The 20,213-nt window shown below is 59.9% G+C and overlaps 8 protein-coding genes across 8 annotated transcripts; 5 read left to right on the top strand and 3 right to left on the bottom strand.

The window, feature by feature from the left end:
- The first annotated feature begins 6 nt into the window (after nucleotides 1–6).
- Nucleotides 7–5,393, top strand: SDRG_11300 (hypothetical protein). The gene is made up of 17 exons (XM_008617332.1): nucleotides 7–535; nucleotides 578–670; nucleotides 714–866; nucleotides 908–1,100; nucleotides 1,145–1,268; nucleotides 1,309–1,759; nucleotides 1,804–2,193; nucleotides 2,251–2,386; nucleotides 2,434–2,670; nucleotides 2,717–2,921; nucleotides 2,968–3,094; nucleotides 3,135–3,373; nucleotides 3,416–3,593; nucleotides 3,639–3,905; nucleotides 3,946–4,647; nucleotides 4,690–4,830; nucleotides 4,882–5,393. The coding sequence occupies exons 1-17, from the start codon at nucleotides 53–55 to the stop codon at nucleotides 5,347–5,349; spliced, it is 4,587 nt and encodes a 1,528-aa protein (XP_008615554.1). The 5' UTR covers nucleotides 7–52; the 3' UTR covers nucleotides 5,350–5,393.
- Nucleotides 5,335–6,303, bottom strand: SDRG_11299 (hypothetical protein). Its single transcript, XM_008617331.1, has 3 exons — nucleotides 5,985–6,303; nucleotides 5,829–5,933; nucleotides 5,335–5,782 (listed from the first exon to the last, which is right to left on the bottom strand). The coding sequence occupies exons 1-3, from the start codon at nucleotides 6,288–6,290 to the stop codon at nucleotides 5,411–5,413; spliced, it is 783 nt and encodes a 260-aa protein (XP_008615553.1). The 5' UTR covers nucleotides 6,291–6,303; the 3' UTR covers nucleotides 5,335–5,410.
- Nucleotides 6,304–6,583: 280 nt separating this feature from the next.
- SDRG_11298 (hypothetical protein) lies at nucleotides 6,584–9,436 on the top strand (the record flags this gene model as incomplete). The annotated part of the gene is made up of 6 exons (XM_008617330.1): nucleotides 6,584–6,601; nucleotides 6,653–6,961; nucleotides 7,012–7,883; nucleotides 7,952–8,110; nucleotides 8,162–8,313; nucleotides 8,357–9,436. 6 exons carry the CDS (start codon nucleotides 6,584–6,586, stop codon nucleotides 9,418–9,420), a joined length of 2,574 nt encoding a protein of 857 aa, XP_008615552.1. The 3' UTR covers nucleotides 9,421–9,436.
- On the bottom strand, nucleotides 9,400–11,008 carry SDRG_11297 (hypothetical protein). The gene is made up of 6 exons (XM_008617329.1): nucleotides 10,196–11,008; nucleotides 10,045–10,150; nucleotides 9,867–10,004; nucleotides 9,719–9,823; nucleotides 9,632–9,675; nucleotides 9,400–9,585 (listed from the first exon to the last, which is right to left on the bottom strand). The coding sequence occupies exons 1-6, from the start codon at nucleotides 10,846–10,848 to the stop codon at nucleotides 9,468–9,470; spliced, it is 1,164 nt and encodes a 387-aa protein (XP_008615551.1). The 5' UTR covers nucleotides 10,849–11,008; the 3' UTR covers nucleotides 9,400–9,467.
- Nucleotides 11,009–11,506: 498 nt separating this feature from the next.
- SDRG_11296 (hypothetical protein) lies at nucleotides 11,507–12,210 on the top strand. Its single transcript, XM_008617328.1, has one exon. It carries the CDS (start codon nucleotides 11,589–11,591, stop codon nucleotides 12,042–12,044), a length of 456 nt encoding a protein of 151 aa, XP_008615550.1. The 5' UTR covers nucleotides 11,507–11,588; the 3' UTR covers nucleotides 12,045–12,210.
- On the bottom strand, nucleotides 12,031–14,117 carry SDRG_11295 (hypothetical protein). Its single transcript, XM_008617327.1, has 2 exons — nucleotides 13,925–14,117; nucleotides 12,031–13,875 (listed from the first exon to the last, which is right to left on the bottom strand). Exons 1-2 carry the CDS (start codon nucleotides 14,100–14,102, stop codon nucleotides 12,317–12,319), a joined length of 1,737 nt encoding a protein of 578 aa, XP_008615549.1. The 5' UTR covers nucleotides 14,103–14,117; the 3' UTR covers nucleotides 12,031–12,316.
- Nucleotides 14,118–16,313: 2,196 nt separating this feature from the next.
- Nucleotides 16,314–17,171, top strand: SDRG_11294 (hypothetical protein; the record flags this gene model as incomplete). The annotated part of the gene is made up of 1 exon (XM_008617326.1): nucleotides 16,314–17,171. The coding sequence occupies one exon, from the start codon at nucleotides 16,314–16,316 to the stop codon at nucleotides 17,169–17,171; it is 858 nt and encodes a 285-aa protein (XP_008615548.1).
- Nucleotides 17,172–17,633: 462 nt separating this feature from the next.
- Nucleotides 17,634–18,593, top strand: SDRG_11293 (hypothetical protein). Its single transcript, XM_008617325.1, has one exon. The coding sequence runs from the start codon at nucleotides 17,675–17,677 to the stop codon at nucleotides 18,551–18,553; it is 879 nt and encodes a 292-aa protein (XP_008615547.1). The 5' UTR covers nucleotides 17,634–17,674; the 3' UTR covers nucleotides 18,554–18,593.
- Nucleotides 18,594–20,213: the final 1,620 nt, after the last annotated feature.

Below are 20,213 nucleotides of genomic sequence, written 5' to 3'. Positions count from 1 at the left end.
AATAGGCTCGCCTGTCTTGGACTGCAGTTACCGACTCTAATTCCGGCTCGCTATGGTCCCGCTGGCGGCGCCGGGTACACGCTCGACGCGGGGCAGCACCGTCGAGGGCCTCGTCTCGCCCAAGATGAGCGTTGTCGCATCGTCGCTCTCGAGTGGCAACAGCCTCCCGGCCTTGCCGCGCACCGACCCGGCGCTCGGCGCCCTCAAGGCGCGCAAGAAGATGATGCAGAAGCAGCCGCCGACGTCGCGCCCGCAAACGGCGGCCGGTGATTTTGACGGCGTCATCTACCAGAGCCGCATCAAGGCGCCAAAGGCGTACGAGACCTCGAGCGTCAAGGAGCGCTGGCTCCTCGCGGCCGTGCGCACGGTGCACACGGCCGACGCGCTCTTGAGCAACAACAGTCTCAGCGGCGCCGGTAACGCGTACAAGCACCTGCACAACGCCGAGGCGCGGGCCCGGTGCGCCGAGTCGCTCTACAAACTGTCGAAACAGCCGCTCTCGGAGCTCATGATCATCCAGTCGGGCGCGATCCAGGTGCGCACACGGTGGTTGTCCAAAGACTCTTCAATTCGGTAGAACATTGCCGACCTCACGGACGTCGAAGACACGCACCTCGCCCACTACTGCGCTGCGACGCTGGCCAACCTCACGTCCACGACGGCCGACGAGGTCATTGGCGACTCCTGATACCTTGATACGAAAGAATTTGTAGACGTTGGGGGCGTTCATCGCCAAGAAGGGCATCCCTGTCGTCCTCGAGATCTCGTGGTCGCCGAGTTACGACGTCAAGTGTCTCTGCGCGCTCACGCTCTGTCGGCTCTCGATTGCGCCGGCGTTTGCAAAGTTCCTGCACTCGTCCAAAGCGGTACCTGTCGCAAAGATTGATAGATTGATACTATTGCGCAGATCATTGAGCTCGCGACGATGCTGTCGCTGCCGTACGCGCCGCTGCAGCAGCTCTGCGTCCAGGCGCTGAGCAACATGATCGCGCACGGCTGTGAGTTTCCCGAAAAGCTCTTTGCGGGCGGCGGCTCCAACGCGCACACGAATCTCGGCGTCATCCTCGCGCTCTCCCAGCTCGTCCAAGACCCCAAGCACGGTGGACCAAATACTAGTGAACGAGTTGTCTTCACAGTAGCGCAGGTCCGTTCGCGGCGGCTGTCATTTACAACATGAGTCTCCAGCCGTCGAGTGCGTCCGGCGCCGTCCGAGGCAGCGTCGGCGAGCTCCTCTACACCCTCGTGCACGCACCGCACGTGCACCTCCAGTACGCAAAACGGACGGACTACTGGTCTACGTTGAGCTAGGAACCGGTCGCGGCTCCAGACGGTCCAGTCGATCAAAGACATTGTTCTCCACGACGAGCAGATGGGCATCTCGCGCCTCCTCACCCGCGCGCTTGGTCACTTTTCCAAGTACTTGGACCTGCACTTGCTGCTTGGCGCGTGGAGTCTCAAAGCAACCTTGTACCTGCTCTCGCTCTACGAGTCGATGCGGTCGACGCACGCCGACGTCTTCGACTTCATTTTGGCGCCAGCGAGCCGCGTGCTCGCGAACTTGTCAGCGAACGACGAGTTTGTCAAGATCGTCCTCTCGGAAAACGAGCCGCTCGTCAAGCGCACGGTCGATCTCTTCAAGTGGGCCGCCTCCAACGACGAGTGCGCGCACAACACGATTCGCACGTTCGCGAACCTCACGCGCAACGCCCGCTGCACCAAGGTGCTCGTCGCTTCCAACGTCGTGCCTGTCCTCAATACCGTACGTACATAAAGAATCCAGTCAGCTGCAAAGGCGGTCTATAGGCGCTGCTGCTGCCACCAACGACGCCACACCTCCCGAGCCTGAAGGAAGACGCGCTAGTTGCGCTGATCAACATTGCGTGCCACCAGCAGATGCCCGAGAGCTGCTTCGCGCTGGAGCTGGACACGAGCCTCGCGTTTTCGTTCGAAGCGCACAAGGCCGCGTCGCCTGCGTTCGGCTACGCGGTCGCCAAGACCATGTGCTACTGGACCTTTGACGCGCGGCTGCGAGCGATGGTGCTGGGGGACATGGACTTTCTCATGGAGGCGCTCCTCTTCGGCTTTTACTTTCCGCTGCCCCAGAAAGCAGCGGCCTCCGACGCCTTTCACTCGGTCAAGCCCCGCACCGCGTCGCCCCTCGACGCGTTCGACGACGACGCCGACGGTGTCCACGTACACTCTGCTTGTTTTGAGCTTTGAGATTCACGTTGAGATTCACGTTGAGGGTAGGCGCAATTGCGGTTTTTGGCTGCCATGTGCTACTGCGCGAGCGACGTGCGGTCCACCGACCACGTGCGCGCGCTCGTGCAAGTGATTTTAACGTCGATGGCCACGAGCCACGGCGCCATCGAGTACTATTGCGCTGGTATACTTGGATAATCGTCATCTATCCTATCCAAGAGTGTTATCTAGGTATCCTCTTTGCGCTCTCGCGCACGCTCTTGTGGCTCTTCCACAACGACGACGGCGGCATCGAAGCCGAGTGGGCGGCTGTCCTCTACGCTGCGCCGATCCAAGACGCCATTCTGCGCCTGAGCCGGTCGACACTGCAGACGCAGACGACCTACACCATGGGCACGCAGGCCTTCTGCACGAGCACGCTCTACCACGTGTGTGCGTCCGAACACACGAGCGCGCAAGCCCTCGCCGGTATCTCTACCGCGTGAAATTCCTTCATTATCGTTGCTTTGGCTAGTGCTCGTCGAAGCCTGCAACGAGAGCGAAGACCCGGCGACGCTCATGGCCTGCGCGTCGACGTTCGCGATCGTCTCGTTCACGGCGGCGGGGCGCGACCTGCTCCTCACCACCCACGGGCTAGCGCATGCCCTCAATAAGCTCGGGCGCGCGTCCGTGTGTCAGCAGAACGCGGCGATCGCAGCCTGCAACGTGGCCATCGCAGGGTCTCTCGCCCGCTTTTGACGAATCGGGTCGATGACGCGTCTCTAGGTGCATATGGAGCGCGGAGGAGCTCAAGGACTTTGTCGTTGTCGCGCTCTTGCGCTCCAACTCGAGCGACGCTATTCAGGTGCATGCCAAGACGCTCTACAACCTCTTGTCCCACCCGACGTCGCGGGTCCGATGCATCAACTCGATAGTTTCCTCATGGGACGTAGCATCAAGTGATCGAGGAAGGCGTGCTCTACTCGTTCCTAAAGCTCGCGCAGCTGCAGACCAACGGGCTCAGCGGCCTCGAGGAGACGCTCTCGCTCTGTCTGCACGCACTCTTCAACCTCAGCGACCACGCGGGCCACCACGAGACGCTGCTCAAGCTCGGCGTGACGCCCTTCCTCTTCACGGGGGTGAGCGGGCGACGGAAGCGCATGCTGCACTTCCTCAACGTCGACAGCCGCCGGTACACTGTCACTGCTACGCGCCAAGCGCTTAGGCGAAGTAGGTACGCGGTCGGGCTCCTCTGCAACCTCAGCGCTCGCGAAGCCAACCACAAGGAGCTCATCACCAACGCGCAGGTCGTCGACATCTTGCGAGCGCTCTGCGACGGCGACGTGGAGACGCGCGCGAGCGCGGCCATGACGGTGCGCAACCTCACCTTGCACTTGGGCAACGCCGAAGTGGTACGGTCACTGGTTGACTCTTGCCTGACGTATCACTGGTGCTAGATGTGCACGCGGAACCTGCTGAGCTTGCTCTTGGTCTTTATGACGTCGGGCCACGAGACCGTCCGGCGGCTCGCCGCTCAAGCCCTCGGCAACTGCTCGCTCGTGACGGAGCTCGTGCATTTGTTTCAGCAGCTCAATGTCGCCGACGCGCTCCTCATCGTTCTCCACACGCCGCACCTCGAGACCGAGACTGCCATCGCGATACTCAAGACACTCCACAACCTCGCACTCGACGATACGCTCGCCCTGCACCTGCTCCAGACGCAGGTATCTCCACCACCAGCCTTCTTATTCTACCATATTGTAGGTTGTGGCGCGCTGGCAGTTGCTACCTGCCGCCTTTTGGTCCAAGATCGAGCTAAGTGCCGTGGCGGCGGCCACTTGCCGTGTCTTGAGTCAAAAGCCCGAGGGTGTCGGTCTCGTTGCGAGCCAGCGCGCGGTGGAGCTGTGTCTGGTGCTCTGCGCGGGCAGTTTGCCCACGTCGTCGCTGGTCCTCGACTGCCTCGCGTGCCTTGGTCACCTCTCGTCGCACGTCGGCAGCCACCACATCCTCTTTGCCAGCAACGTTGTCTCGGCGGTGCACACGCTCATGGAAACCGCGCGACCGCTGCCGCCGACGCCAGTGGCGTTTGCAGAGCTCTACCTCTGCGCAACCGTGCTCTTGCGCAATTTGTCTCTGAGCGCCACTGTTGCCGACGCGCTGCACCATCATCATCCTCACCATCACCACCACCAAGTGCTGCTGCAGCACGTGCACCGCCACCCCAACGCGCCACTCACGCCGGCGGAGAACGCGGCCGCCTCCAGCCAGCTCATGAACGGCCTCGGATGGCTCACGGCCATGCTGCACGCGTTCGCAGCGGATGCGGACGAGGCGCGGTATGCCCGCATGTGCGCTGAGGTCTGCGTGGCCGTCGCCAACTTGACCAAGCTCAAGCGCCTGCGCCAAGGACTGCTCGACCTCGGGGTACTTCAAGTGCTCCTCGATATCCACGGACGGTTCGGCGCGGTATGTGGCGCGGAGACTGTAGTCGCTCAGACAATGCAGTAGAATCCAACGTATCGATTTATCAACCAGACGTGCTCGGTGACGCTGCACCGGTTGGCGGCCGAAGACTCGGCCACGATGGAGCCTGGCCTGATCGAAGCTCTGCTCTCGGGTCTCGACCACGCCGACACGGCCGTGCACGAGGTCGCGTTTCATGAATGACTTATCCCGTTCTCATTTTACGACGGAGCGTAGGGCGAGCGCGAAGAAGGCAAGGTCTCGCGACTGCCGCACAAGACGCCAGCGTATCTCACCACGTCCAAAGGCCTCTGTCGACAGACGTACCGGGACGTGCGCTGGGTCAACTACGTCGTGCAAGTGCCAAATGCCGCCGACGTGACGTGGGACTTGACGGCCGACCCGATGGCCATGAGCCGCATCCGAGGGCCGCTGCCGGCCATCCAGGACGTCAAGGACGCGCGCTGCCAAGTCGAGTGCGCGAGCGAGCGCGATACGAGCATCGTACTCGGCATCGACTCGGACAAGAAGGACATTGAGACGCCGCCGCTGCCCGTCGTGGCGACCGCCGAGAGCGAAGAGTACGGCCGCACCAAGCCGTTCGACCGCCACATGAAAACCAATCGCCGGCACAGTCGGCAGAACGTCCTCATGATGATGGCGCTGCCGCAACTCGAGCGTGACGCGGCGTCGTCCTCATCATAGATCCAATTTCTTTGTAATCAATGGTATAGCAACCGTGCGCTGGATTCGGTTATCGTTGGAGTTATGCGCGTGGCCGGAGGAGCTGCACGTGGAGATTCGCCGACTGGTACACGGCGTCGAGCGCATCGTGGGGCACTCGCTCGACGTCGTGCGACGCGGCGATGGCAGCGAGGAAGTGCGCGCCTTGGTTTCCCGCGGCGCGCGCTTCGTACGCCGAGACGACGACGGTGGTGGCGTGCGAGAGAGCGCGGATCGTCGCCACGAGCAGCTGCGAGAGCTCTTCGTCGCCGTAGATCAAGTCGGAGCACAAGATCACGTCAAACGCGCCGAGCGACGCGCTTGGCGACGGACCCCAGAGCAGCGTCTCGGCTCGTGCAATGTGCTCAACGCGGTTCTTCGCAATGTTGACGTTGATCCACGGCAGCGCGACGGCCTACAACGCGAGATAAGAGCCGTCTTTAAACCGCTTGAAAGCGCACCATGTCGGTAAGAACGACGTCGGAGGCACCCAGGAGCGCGGCCGAGATGCCCGGGACGCCAATGCCGCAGCCGAGCTCGATGACGCGCTTGCCCGCAAAGTAGTCCTATCTCCGTTCTTAGCGATATGGCGATGACCATTACGATGGACGCCATACCGGCGCAAAGTACGCAGAGTTCGTGAGGAACTTGGAGAGAACGAGTGCGCAGTCCCACACGCGGCGCTGCTGTCCGAGTTCTTCGGCGAACGCGACGGCGATCGTGGGCGTGAGCGCGAGCTGGCCTTCGGCGAGGCCGGCGCGGTCGCGGTGCGAGAGGCCCCAGCGTCGGCTGGCAATGTCGTCGGCGTAGGCTTTGGCCCGCGCCCGCTGCGCGCTGTTGTCCGCTGCGTCAAAGAGGTCCGAGTCCGAGTCGGAGCTCTCGGCCTCCGAGTCCGAGTGGACGATGCCCAGCCATTTGTGCATCGCGCCAGCCAAAGTCGAATTGCGCGGCCGTCATCGGCGACGATGATTGGCTGGATATAGGCCAATCCAAAGCGGCGATTCTGGTATCTTGCTCCAACGTCGGCACCTTGCCGTGGCAGCCATGAACCACTGCGTCAGCCGCAGCGATGGAGGACGTGCTTTAACTAGTATGTAGAAGGTTGGACAAGTTGTGTAGATTGTAGACGATATCATATTTGTCTGTGGACTTGAATGGCGCTAAAAATACATATTGACGGCCATAATATACGCGATGCCAACATCGCCCGCGTAGGATGGAGCTCGGTACCAAGGTGCGACAACCCATGATCTTCAGCCTACCTTGTCTAAGGTCTCTGGCTCAGATTCTCAAAACGAAGCGCGTCCGGCCGTCGTCGGCCAAGGCGGCGCGACCGACGCCACCGACGGACGACCAAGGCACCTCGCACGTCAAGCTCGCGATCCTGCAGCACATCTTGCAGCGCGAAGAGTGCATCTCGGAGCTTCTCGAGACGGTGCAGCACCACGCAGTGGACGCCGCGCTGCTCTTGTCCTTCTTGCCGCTGCTGCGCCTGTGCACGCTCGCGGTCGTCGAGGCCATCGCCACGTGGCAGCGCGCCGCGACCGACAGCGGTCGGCGCTACCTCTGGCATGGCGCCAACTACCTTCTCAAGGTCAATTTATTTCATTGAGTTTGAGCACTTTGTACTTACACTGCGCGTAGGTCCGGTCCGATACCGACTTTTTGGACAGCGTTTTGGCCGACAGCATTCTCGGGCTCTCGAGTCTGTGCAGCAACCCGTTCTTTACGTCGCTCAACCTCACCGCGCCGCAGCTTCGGCGCCTCGCGAGCAGCGACGAGCTCTCGGACGACATGGTCTCCTGCATCGTGCGCCGCGTCCGGTTCGGTGAGGATGCCAGCGTCGTCGACCCGGTGCTGGCGACGCGGGTAGTCCGTGCGATGGTACACATTGTGCGCGAAGAAATTCTGGTCGACGCGCTGACGCCGATGCGCACCGTCGCGCCGCTGCAGTGGAACGTCAGCGAGAGCGCCGAGGCCGAGGCGCCAACGCTTCGCACAAGGCGTTCCAAGCACCGACCACCGCCCTCCACAGAGACCAAGGTCGAGGCGGAACCAGCCAAGACCTCGCCGCCGTCGGCTGCTCGACGTCGCCGCCGCGTGGACACGAGCAGCTCCATGTCGGAGCTTCAGCGCATTTTTGAGCTCTGCAACGACGTGACGACCGCCGCCGGGCAGCTTCAGACGCAGCTGCGTGTGCTTGATGAAGCCACGGGCAATGAGCAGCCGAAAGCGAAAACTGTAGATGACAGACGAGACGTTGAGCCGTCATGGGCCCTGGCAACGCCGGTACTAGCGACCCCAAAGGCGGCTCTGAGAGCTCCGACGCCGGAGCCTCTCGAGTCTGCGGCGGATATCGTCGAGATCATTCCGACAGAAGACGACGACGATGTGCTCCGGAGCATCACTGGGCGGCTCCAGACGCTGCGGGCGCTCGTGGCATTGGATGACGACGTCACTGTCGACGAGCCAACAACCGAGGTGCACCGCGTGGAACCGAGTCCGGAGCCGACAATGTCTGTATCTCCCACCACAAAACGCAAAAGAAAAAAGAGACTCGAGCCGCTCAAGTCCCCGAAAGTAGCACGAACGACAACGTCGCCTGTGAAGAAACCAGCCAAGCAACATCACCTCGCATCAACAGTGCGAACCAAGCACTCTGTGACCAAGGCAGCAACCATTTTGGTTTCAGCAACAACCAGCACGGCCCCAGCCACGACCGCCACAGCTCCAGCAGCAACGAGTATCGACCTACCCGAGCCAGCAGCGAGTATCGACCTACCCGAGCCAGCAGCGAGTCCACCGGCGTCACCGCCGGCTACGGAACGGTCACCAACGCCGTTGATGGACCACGTACGCCCGAGTGCCAAGGCGCGATTAGGGGCAAAGCCGTCAAAACGACTGGCCTCGATGGCCGACGTGCGCGCAAGGCCTCAAGCTCCGTTAGTGCGAGCAGGACGGTCCGTATCGCATGCGCTGCTGGCGCCAGGAACGCTGGCTACCTGTCTGCTCGAATTCGAATGCGCCGCCGCCCCCGACGCGCCGCTGCAGTCGCCTGCGCCTGGAGACCTCGTTGTCAACGTCGTACCTCGCCTCGATATGCTGTTGGTGGAAGCAGCGCCGTCAACGCTGTCGGCGCGTCACCGTCGACGCAGCCTCGACCACCGGCGTTGGTGTCTCCTTCAGCACCGGCAGTCGGCAGCAACGACGCTCCAGCACGCATGGCGGTGCCATCTGCACCGTCAGCTCCAGAGACGACACCACACAGCCGCCAGTATCCTCGCTACGTTTTGGCGGCGACGCAAGCGGTGCTGGCGCCGTCGCCACCGAGCCGCCGTCGCTATCCAGTCAAAATGGCTCGAGTACCGCGAGAAGCAACGGAAAATGCGGCTTCTCCGTGAGCGCACGGCGCAGCTCATGGGTGGCGTCGTCGTCCAGTGCATCCAAGAAGCCATCGACAAGCACTTGCGCACGCGGGCCGCCGGGCGGTTCATTGCCAAGTGGGTTCTTCGCGTCTACCGCACCACGTCGGCAGATGCATCCTATCTCCAGCCCCTCGAAGCCGCCGACGAAGACGTCCCCGTCGCTTTGGTCATCCCGTTGCCGACATGTCCGGCGTCCTTGGCGTCGGAGGAAACCACCGCGTACTATATGAGCGAGGAGTTTGATGACGTGGCAGTACCAGCAGTCGTTCTGACGCCGCCACTGCCGTCGTTGCTGTCGCCGCGCGCGCTGCTGCTCAATTACTTTGTCGAATGGATGACCAACACCCTCCGGCGCGTCCAGTTCCGCAGCATTCAGATGCGGGCGCTTCGACACCGGCGCGTCGACGCGTTTCGCATTTGGCGAGCGACGACGGACGACTGGCGCCGACGGCGGGAGGCCTTCCAGGCGTGGGCCGCCGTCGCCTCGGCCGAGTCGATCAAGCGCGCGCAGCTCCGCATCGAGTTTGCGCAGGACGCCAAGGCGTGGAAGAAGCTGCGGTCGGGCGTGCGGCACAAGCGCTGGACCAAAGCCATCGAGGGCGGGCGGCAGCACGGCATGGAGGCATAACACACGCCGTTAAGAGTATTTTTGTTTTACGATTGGCTAGTGAAGGATCATGCACTCTGGAGGCGTCGGCCGAGCGGCGGCTTCTCGAGGCCACTGCGCACCGCGAGCCTACCGTCCGGGAACCGGTGTTCGTAAAAGCAGCCATGCCCAAACGGACATTTGCCCCTATTTTGTCGTGAATTTTCGGGTCCATCAGCGAAAAGGAGCGCACCGGCCGAGGTTGAAGTGGCGACACGGGATCGTCGCGAGGTTGGCCTGTGCCATCGTAAGTAAACACAGGGTGAAATAGAGTTGCAACCTTGTAGTCGGCCAGGATTTGTTGTTTCCGTGACGGGTCCGCGATGAACCGGTTGCAGGGAACGATGAACGGGGCGTCGGCGGCGCAGACGGGGCATTGCCGCAGCTACAGCGCGCATAAGACGGAGAACTCGATTCCTCGAGAGTACCACGTCCCGGTCCTTGTCCCGAATGCACTTGAGGCAAAAGGCGTGGAAGCAGTTGGGCAGCAGGCCAAAGCGCTCGCCGGCGCGGAGAACAAGGTCCATGCAGATGTTGCACTCGACGTCTTGTGATGCATGCAGCTCCTGCAACGACAGATGAGTAGGCGGAGGACATGGGACATACCTTGTCCATGAGCAGTCCTTCGTCCGACGAGAGGCCGCGGGCGTGCGAGTAGATGCAGGCGTCGCCAAAGCGGCACGCGCCTTGCAGATGGAACTTGCATTGCTTCCTACGAAGAAGCCATAACGCGCCTATTAGAGTGTGTTGCACGCACGGCGGCGCGGCCGGCTGGATGTCCGAGTAGTCGCAGTGCTCGAAGGACGGCCGATGCTGAAGGGTGCTCGAGTCGGTCTCGTCGCCGTCGTCCGTGAGCGCGGCCATCTTGCGCGCGAGGTCGTCGAGCTGCTCCTGGAACTGGTTGCGCGCCGAGACGAACGTGTCGTACTCAGTTGGGCCGTCGTCAATCGAGTCGGGCTCGACGTACGAGTAGTCGGTCTCTTCGTCGTAGTCGCGGCGCGCAAAGCTCGGGACGTTAGCAGGGTCGAGGATCTCGACCTCGAACGCGTGGCCATTGATTTGACCCGTCATGATCCGGTTCGAGTCCGACTTGGGCTGCGAGACGACGCTGCTCGACTGGTTGGGCTGCGACTGGATGCTCGACTGATTGTGCGTCGACTTGACGCTCGACGGATGGGGCGCAGAGTTGTTGTCGGTGCGCTGGTCCATTGGCAGCGAGCACGCGACGATGGACGGCTCGGACCCGGCGCTGCTGTGGGCGAAGCGGCAGGCAGCGCCCATGGAGCACTTGCCGTCGCGGAAGAACTTGCATGGCGGCCGCGCCGAGTGCTCGAAGCGGCAGGACGAGCCCTTGCTGCACGCGTTCTGCAGGTGGAAGGTGCACACGGCTCGTTTAGTCGACCCGCTCATCCAACTAAGATCGGGACCGTAGTACTACGACGCAACTAACTAAGACGACGCCGACGCTGGTCGACCGACGCAAAAACGCAAACCGCTTGCTCGGGATGCCACCAGTGTTGGTCGTGACAAAAGAGGGTTTTACCTGCACCCTATTTTGTCCCAAAAGAAAACCGTGATCTCTCCCGAGAGAACTCGCCGATGCATGCTCATGACCCTATGATCAAGGGCGAGACGCACGCGGTGCTAGCTGCTGCCATGCTTGTACAAGGGAAGGAGAATAGCTCGAGGCGAATGAGGTTTTATACGGTAATGCGTTACGCACGAGCGCGAAGAGTCAGATCGCACGAGGTCAACGACAGAGCTGATCCCGACGAGGTGGGACCAAGTTGGTTCTCTACGGTACCCGCTAAAAGCACCTTGCAGTACCGTTGGCTTCTAGTACACTAAGGGAATATATACTTCACGAGTTCCCATGGCCTGCAGGCGCTTTGCTCAGCGATGCCGCTCCTCTTCCACCGTCGCCTGGTCGTTGTCCACGCCTTGTGGGACAAACCAGTTTTACCCCGAGATCCAGTTGCGCGTGCCAAAAGTGGGTACCTCCTCTTACATTCCATGTCGTCACCGTGAAACTCGATATTGTTTCTTCGAAGTTTGGTTGTCACCCACTTCGAACTGCGGATCCGGGGCAGACAGGCGATCGTCGTCGTCGTCGGCAGGCTGGTCATTCCTCAGAGCACTACGAGTACAATATGGACGCGGTTCTGCGCAATAAGAACCACCTCGAGCTGCTCCTGCGCGGGGCCATGGGCCTCTGCGCGCTCACGACCTTTGCCACGAGCACGGTGGTGACAGGCATCGCCAGCGGTGACTTTGCCTTCCTCCTCTCGTACACGCTGCTGCTCTACACGGCCTTTTACGTCGTCTTTGTGCTGCGCCAGAAGACCATCTTGCTCGAGCTGCGCACAAAAGGCGCCATCGACGGCGGCTTTGGGCTCCTCCTCTTCCTCGCCGCGATCTGGCTCATTGCGAGCCGGGCGTTCACGTACTGCACCATCTCGAGCTGCGCCGGCGCGTACGCTTGCGTCGTCTTCCTCTTTGTAGGCGCCTTTATTCAGGGTGCGTCCGTCTACTTGGTGTACACGCAGCTGTACCGCCGAGACTCGATTGACACAACCAGCATTGAGAGCCCCGCCGTGTTGCAGTAGTCTCGTTTAGTTATTGCACGAGTTCGAACATTGTTTTGCTTTGTCTCCAAAACAATAGTTGTCTGTTGGTTTAGTACGGTGCTATTAACTAAACTTTGCACAGATTTTACTGTCCAAGGGTTATTTCGACATTTGCTTCGACATCTTCCATAGGTCTTCTTCCAAGTACACAGTTTTGGTTTTTGATCCCACCATGGCACTTCGCTCAGGGACGGGTGGCAACTCGTATATAAGGACATGTATAGCAAGGTGGCAATATATCAAGGAGGTAGCTAGACCACGGTGACCTCGGGCTGCTTCGTGAGCGCGTTCAAGAGGCCTTCGTACTTGACGGTCGGGCCGCGGGTCTCGTACTCGAGAAGCACGAGCGTGTGGAACTTGTGGCGCGAAAACTTGAAGCCAAACGTGTTGAGCGTGCTCCGGAAGGCGTCAATGTCCACGTAGCCGTCGCGCACGCCGTCGTCCGCGTCGAGCTTGAGGAGCGCGGCCTTGATGTCGTTCGTGTCTTGGTTGGTGTCGGCGAGGTACTTGTTGATCTGCTCGACCATTGCGCCCTTGAGCTCCTCGACTTCGCTCAGATGGTCGATGACCCGCGAGAGCTTGGTCGGGTCCACCTGCCACGCGCCGTCGAGGAGCGCAAAGTGGCGCACGAGGCGCGGCGCCAGCACAAACGTGTTGAGAAGCAAGGGCGCCACGAGCGGCAGCAAAATGAGCGGCGAGGTTCCGTGGAGCGCGGGGACCACGCACGTGAGGAGCATGCCATAGTACAACCCGTTGACGATGAGGAAAAAATGCAGAAAAAACTGCGCCGCTTTGCGCGAAAAGGGCAGCGGGAGGCGCAAGTCGGCGTTCTTGGCGTGGAGCGTGTTGGCGCTCTTGGCGTGACGCGCGCACGTCACGAAGCGGAAGCACGTCAAGAGGAGCTGCACGAGCAGGTTGTGCGCCAGGAAGCCGTGGCGGTGCTTGACGCCCTTCTGCACCTTTTCCGAGACGATGCGCATCTGGGTGATGGCCTCGTTGGACGTAAGGGGCGGCTGGTTGCTCTCGCTGATCGAGAGAGCGCGAATGGCCTCGAGGAGCGACTCGCGGGTCGCCTTGCGCGAGGTCGCGTAGCCTTCGGGGTCGGCGGACAAGCCGAGCGCCTTGGTCTGCGCGTGCAGAACGAGCGCGTGGTTGAGCCGGCGGAGGTACAAGAGCATGAGCGTCATCGCGATCGTCAACGTCGACGCAAAGACGCCAAAGACCACAAACCGCTTGTGTTCAAGCTCTTCGGCGGCGATGTACTCGTCCGAGTCGACATGGAAGTGGTTGCGGTACACGCTGTGCGCTTGGAGCTCGCCCGTGCAGCCAAAGAAGGACGCCATGAGCACGAGGAGCAGTGTCCAGGTGGTAAAGTCAATCTCGATCAGATCCACAATCTGGCTGTCCTGGATCTCGCGAATGTACTTGGCGAACGAGAACGCGCTCGGAAGCTCATACGACTCGCGGAAGAACGCTTCGAGAAGCTTGTGCTCGCAGAGCCGGTGGAGGCGACCGGTGGCGCGGCGCCGCCGGCACCACCACGCGCGCTCGGCCGCCATGACGTCCTCCGTCTCCTTGGCCATGTGCAGCAAACCAGACGCGGTCGTGATCGAGAGCGAATCCATCTTCGAGTTGGACGACCGGAGTCGCGTAAAGATGACGAGCGACTGCGCAACGAGGAAGAGCGCCACGAAGAAGATGAGCATGTCGGCCGCGTCCATCGAGTAGTACTCGACGCCGTACGACTGGATGGCGCCAACGTACGTTGTGGCTTTTACGAGCACGTAGATGAGACCGACAATCATGAGCTCTACGCAGCGGCACGCTGAGATGTGCTTATATGCATTGGTGTTGTGTACCGCCGGTGGTCTTGTTGAGCATCTCGTAGTACTTGTGGTGGCGCTTGCAGGCGTGCGTGAGCTTGTGCAGGCCGGCCTCGAGGATGACGACGAAGAGGATGAGCAGCAGCGTGCAGAGCAGGACGCGCTCGATCGTCAGCGGCGCGGACGCGCCGTCGGCGGCCAGGACGCGGTTCATGTCAATGGACGAAATTGCGGAATGATCGTGCCAGTTGCGATCCAACGGCGCCAGCCAATGGCATCGCAGTGTTAACGGCAGGCGAAGTTCGTAGTTCATTAACAAATTTTCACAGCCCGCACTTTTCAGACAAAATCCCGTATTTGGCAAATGCGCCAGCTGGATTGGCTAGAACCCTTATAAAGTCAGGGTTCTTATTGGTCAAATTATATTTCACGGTAATTTTCTAGTGCAAAACTTCAAATTACAGGAAGACGCGACGGGCGCTCGAATGAACTTCGAAGCGACAGTGCAACGCAGGAGAACGACTGGCGCCACAGCAGCTCCCTCGCACATTGTGACTCGAACTCAGTAGCTTTGGCAGTGTATATCAGGCCTTCACCAAGATATATTCGCATAGCACATAAGCTTGGGTTCGTACATCCGCTCACAGCTCTCAAACCTGCCACGAAACACAAAAATCACTTTTGTTTTGGCTGGATTCCGCCGATGCGCGCCAATATTCTCTGGTCGTAAATCCAAATTCTGGATTCGCACGACGTTGCTATCATACTTTGCACAGAGGGGGATCGATACTATCAGACCCTTGAATGGCCTGGAAATTAGACTCTGCATTTCACTTGCCAGCAAGGGCTTCCAGAGCTGGCTTCCAGTACACTGTAGAAGCCGCAGGGAAGTTCGGACTGTTCTCGGCTTCAAATGATAGCAGCATGTCTGTGCATGGACGATTGCTGTATAAGCGACGGTTGTGATGACGAAGCAGTTGCGCTGATAAGATCTAGTGGGGACCCTGCCATGGCCTCGGATGGCCGAGGCTGGGTGGTCGGAGCTCGAACAAAATGGCTTTGGCCTGCCCTTCCGCCCGACCTTGGGCCTTTGAGATTGTGGTGGCTTCCACGGTGCAACGCAAACAACGCAGCGAGGGGAGATACATCTCCCAGGAAGCAGGCATTGTATTGTGTTACGCCACGAAGTCAGATTGTGAACTGAGACTATGGAGCCCAGCGTTGTGGATAGAACGATAGGCTGTGCCGGATGAAGCCATCGTCAAGAGGCTCTATGATGGGTCACTACCGTATAGGGTCGCTACCGGACATCATCCGTATATGGCACCCAGTGTATGGCACCTAGCACTATCCTATCTACACCACGCACACAAGCTACCCAGACTAGACTCCTCGCTTCCTGGAGTCATAACTCTCCAGCGATACACGCTTGCATAGGCCTGGCATGGCTTGACCAAACCAGACACAACAAGATCAAAAGTAAACTTCGTCTCAGGATGCTCTTCTTGTAACCGCTGACAAGGGTCACCCCTGCCGATGATGAGGCGTCGCGCCAGGTTTCCGATACGAATGATGCATCCCCTAAAGCCTTGGATAAGTAAGATGGCATCCAGCACAGCCCTTATTCGTCTGTGGCGCCACTCCCCCTGCTGTTTCGACAAGCGGCATTTTTGGTGGTCTACCGGTGGACATCAGCCCATTTTGACTCAATGCCAATTGCGCATGTCGAGCCATCATCCGAGCCAAATTATCGTCGAGGCTCAGTGAAATAAGTCACGAAGGGAAGAATCGAACCCGGTGAAAGTCGCCAACGAAACACGCCAAAAGGAGAACAACGGCTCATTTGTACCTTTGTATCTGATTTTGCGCTATTAATACGATCTGTCGTTGTTTAAATCCTGTATTCGCAGTACACGGCAGCTACACGCGGTATACAACAAGTACGTATCGGTGCATGTCGGGCGGCTGGGACCAAGTGGCAATGGCACTCGTTCGGTTCCCTTCGATTCGCTTCGATATGCCAACTTCCGCAAAACCGCACTGCTTCCGGCACCGACAGCCATCGTCGCGATGACCTTCACGCACCATCCGGCGTTGGTGGATCAGCCGAGTCGCGTTTGCAAATTGAATATTTCCTGCTCGCACGACTTCGAAAGCTTCGATGGGCAACTGGCTATCATGACGTGGCGCCACGAGACGCGAGATGGACGTATGCACGCATCACGCAGCCATGTGATGGAAGCGAAGAATCCAGCGCATCGAACCGTCATCCAGACGCCAACAAATATTGCACTGTGCCCTATGAAGTGAGTGTATTGGTCGCAGCTCACAGCTCACTTTTCATATTGCCCTTATAATGCCGTCGTGTCTATGGGTCTTTGCGGTGCTTCTCGTCACCCTCGTTGCCGCCAGTGACACCGGTTCCATGCTCCGCACGGACGGCAGCATCAATGCAACGGCGCGTATCCAGCTCATGACCGAGCCGCCGTCAACGCTGTCTCCGAGTGACGCGAACTTGCTCGACACGCTCATCGCGACCTTAGTCAACGCGACCAAGACATCGCCGCCATCGAACGCCACGACGATCCAAGTACCACACAAGACGATCGTTGAAAACAGCGTGCTTACGCCCACGGCGCCGACAGCTGCGACAGAGTCCAGCGGCGGTATGCCAACGACGACGGCGATACTCGTGGGCGTTGCCATTGGCGTCGGCGGGTGCGCTTTCATTGTGCTGGCGTTCCTTTTACACCGGCGCCGCCAGTCGACGCTCGAGACACCCAAGCCGGATGAGATGATGAATGTCGCGAGCCCGCCGCTGCCGACGTACGAGGCGCAGGAAACCTCGCGCGTCTCGGGCGTGCTCTTCTACATGCCGGGGCGGCGGCGGTCCAGTGTCCAGACGCCAGACGTCCGCGAGTCGTCCGTGCACGCTCTTCCCACGGGCTTTCAGCGGCCAGGTCTGCGCCTCGACACGATCACACACGGTGAAGAGTCGGAGAGCATGTCGACGCTCTTTGCGACAACAACGTCAGTGCGCAGCGTAATGAGCTACTCGAACGGGTCGCCCAACTACCTCTCGCCGGTCCACGGCTCGACGGGCACGGCCTGCGCGTCGACGGCGCAGTCAACCAACGGCTTCTTCATCGCGCGCGACGGCGACTCGTTCACGGACGCGCGCGAGTTTCAATCGATTCTTACGCGCCCGACCATGGACTCGGTGGGGTCCTCGATGTTTACCCCCCGCGGCGCCCCGCCGGCACCGACTACGATGGAGCCCTAGTGCGATCGTCGCCAGTGAATGTTGTGTCGTTTTGTATACAAGTATCTATAAGCTCAACACGAGATCCATGCGCAAACGTGGCTTGAACGAACGTTCCGCGAAGGGGTGAGCTTCAACGTCGGACGTCGGTTCGGTGGTCACCCGGTCTGCGCTACGAGTGGGCCTCGGATGCGTAACGTCTCGGCCGCATCACCGCAGCCATTCAGGCAGCAAGCGAGCTCCACCGCCGTCCATTTGACCATGCGATGCATCATCATGGTTGCCAGTGATGTGTTGGATGCATCATCAGCGTGCCACGTCTGAGGCGTGGAAAGAAGGCTTGAAGTTGCTTTTTTATTTACATTTTCGTAAGGTTAATAAATCGCATACTAGTATTTAGATGTTTTTTGCATGTAAAATGTAGAATGCACGTCTCAGATCTCATTGCCGGATACAACGCTCGTATGCGGAAAGCATATCCTGGCCGCGTGGACCACATTCTCATATTCCGAAAAACCAACAAGATGGCGACGGTGATTGACGGCAAGGCGGTCGGCGACGCGATCCTTGAGGAGATCCGCGCAGAGGTCGCGGCTAGCGCGGCTGCCAACGCCGGCTACGTGGCACCCGGCCTCGCCGTTGTCCTTGTCGGCGACCGCAAGGACTCGGCCACGTACGTGCGCATGAAAAAGAAGGCGTGCGAGAAGGTGGGCATCCGCACGGTCAGCGTCACACTGCCGGTCGACGTGACCTTCGAGGTGCTTCTCGCGCAGATCGACGTGCTCAATGCCGATAGCAGCGTGCACGGTATCCTCGTGCAGCTCCCGTTGCCGGCGCACCTCAACGAGGAGGTCGTCCTGAACCGCATCGTGCCGGCCAAGGACGTCGATGGCCTCCACCCGATGAACGTCGCGAGCCTCGCGATCAAGTCCAAGCTGCCGTACATCGTCGCTTGCACGCCGGCGGGCTGCCTCGAGCTCCTTGACCGCTACTCGGTTCCGATCGAGGGCAAGAAGGCGGTCGTGCTTGGCCGGTCGCGCATCGTCGGTATTCCCATGTCGCTGCTTTTGCTCGGGCGCAACGCGACGGTGACGATCTGCCACTCGAAGAGCGAAAACCTCGAGGCGACGGTACGCGACGCGGACATCGTCGTGGCGTGCTGCGGCCGCGCGCAGATGGTCAAGGGGTCGTGGCTCAAGTCCGGCGCGACCGTCATTGACGTTGGCATCAACGCGATCGACGACGCGAGTAAGAAGGCGGGGTACCGGCTCGTGGGCGACGTCGACTATGACGAGGCCAAGGACGTGGTCGGCGCCATCACGCCCGTGCCCGGTGGCGTCGGACCGATGACGATCGCGATGCTGCTCAAGAACACGCTCCTCGCGCAGCAGCGGGCAGCATAAGCCTCCTAGAACGTAGTTGCGGTTTGGTTTTGATTTGTCTACGATGATTGCAGCTCGTATCGCAAGGTCCAGGAAGGCCACCGAACAATCACGAACGGGCGAGAGGCCATGCACTCGGGCAGGTTGTTCGGACACGACGAGAACGAACCAGCCGTGCACCACCTTTGGTCGCTGGCGGATTGAAGCGTACCGTCCGGTGGCGTCGTGTCCGGTCAACTGGCTACTGCAATCGAACGTCGTGGTGCGCAGCACGGGCGCGTGCATACAAATACGTGCATACTTTGCGGCTCCGTCCTGGTACAGTAATCTTCGGCTTCGTTGCTCAACCTGGTTCTTCTCTTTCGTGCACCAGCATCCAGAGTGCTACATTGAGTTGGTCGATGCAGCGTGCAGCACGCACGAATGCTTCGACTATCCAGAATATCCGCGACTTGGTCGTGCCTGCTCCAAATACAGTGTATTGTTATGCTACAGTGTATGAGGGCGGGAGGCGTGCCGTGCATATCAGACGGCGACAACCAATCTACGATTGGTGGCGTGATTAATAACCGAAAAGAGAAAAATAGAAATCAAACCGCGACGAGTGGCAAGCGACTTCAACGTTTGTCGCTAGCGTCGGCGATGAGTCGCTGCGCAGCCCACGCTTCTGCGGTCGCATGACCAATCATTGAGGCCGTGTACGACTCTCGAGTGGACGTGGCTACTTGAGATACACGAATTTTGGCGCATCCTCTACTCGAGACTGTGGCAGAAAGGGCGCTCGTGACGTCGCCGGTTGCTCTTAGCGGCTACGCACGCGACACGCACAGCAGCAGATCCGTGTATGCGCGTTGGTATTCGTTTTCAGAGGTTTCGACACCATACGACATTGTTAGACGCCAAAAAGAAGAAGGCGACAGGGTACCGTCACCGCAGCTCTACTAATCACTTCAGAATGCTACATTGGGTGCTCGCTCGCGACCGACCACAGCACGGTCCCTGCATCTACACTACGCCTCTGCCTCCTTGGTACGGCGAGCTAGAGCACACTACTACTGAGCTCTCGTCGAAGCAGTCGAAGCTTTGTACATGGTAGAGATACAGTGTACCCTTGGAGTGCGTCGAGTACGCGGCAGCAGATGCCCGGCCCTTCTTTTTGGCCCGTGATCACCGAGCAATAGTCATGTCTGATTGGCTACGGATCCAGGTGCGCAATGTTTACTATGGCGGGACGCGCAAGGTGAAGTGCATGACGCCGTCGCGGTCAAGCTCAAACTCAAACGCGAGGTCGCGCGTGCTGCGTCGTTGAGAGGCGCGCGTTGAGCTGCGCATGGTCGCCCGTTAGAGATGAGGCAAAGGACGCACCGCCACGGTTATGTTGGCCGTGATCATGTGGCTGTGGACGCTGATAGGACCAGATGTTATGTGCGTGGGTTTGGCGACACACGCCTTCTACGCACCGCCAAGCTCCTTGCCGCCGCTCCTTTGAATCATCATCTTGCAGTATGTAGCGAGGGACGGGAAGTGGGTAATTAGCGTCTCGTGGGCGCGTCACGCGGCCGTCTCTGCAGCAGAAAAATGAGCCGCCATGAGTCCCCATGTCCAACGCTGGCGACCAGTACCCACTGTGTACGAGCACCAGCTATCATCGCGATCGCAAGCCGCTGTTGCTGGTGGCGAC

Source organism: Saprolegnia diclina (genome assembly GCF_000281045.1).
Source record: "Saprolegnia diclina VS20 unplaced genomic scaffold supercont1.40, whole genome shotgun sequence".
Classification (NCBI taxonomy): domain Eukaryota; phylum Oomycota; class Saprolegniomycetes; order Saprolegniales; family Saprolegniaceae; genus Saprolegnia; species Saprolegnia diclina.
The sequence above is the reverse complement of the archived record's forward strand: the minus strand, read 5'-3'. Positions and strand labels throughout refer to the sequence as shown.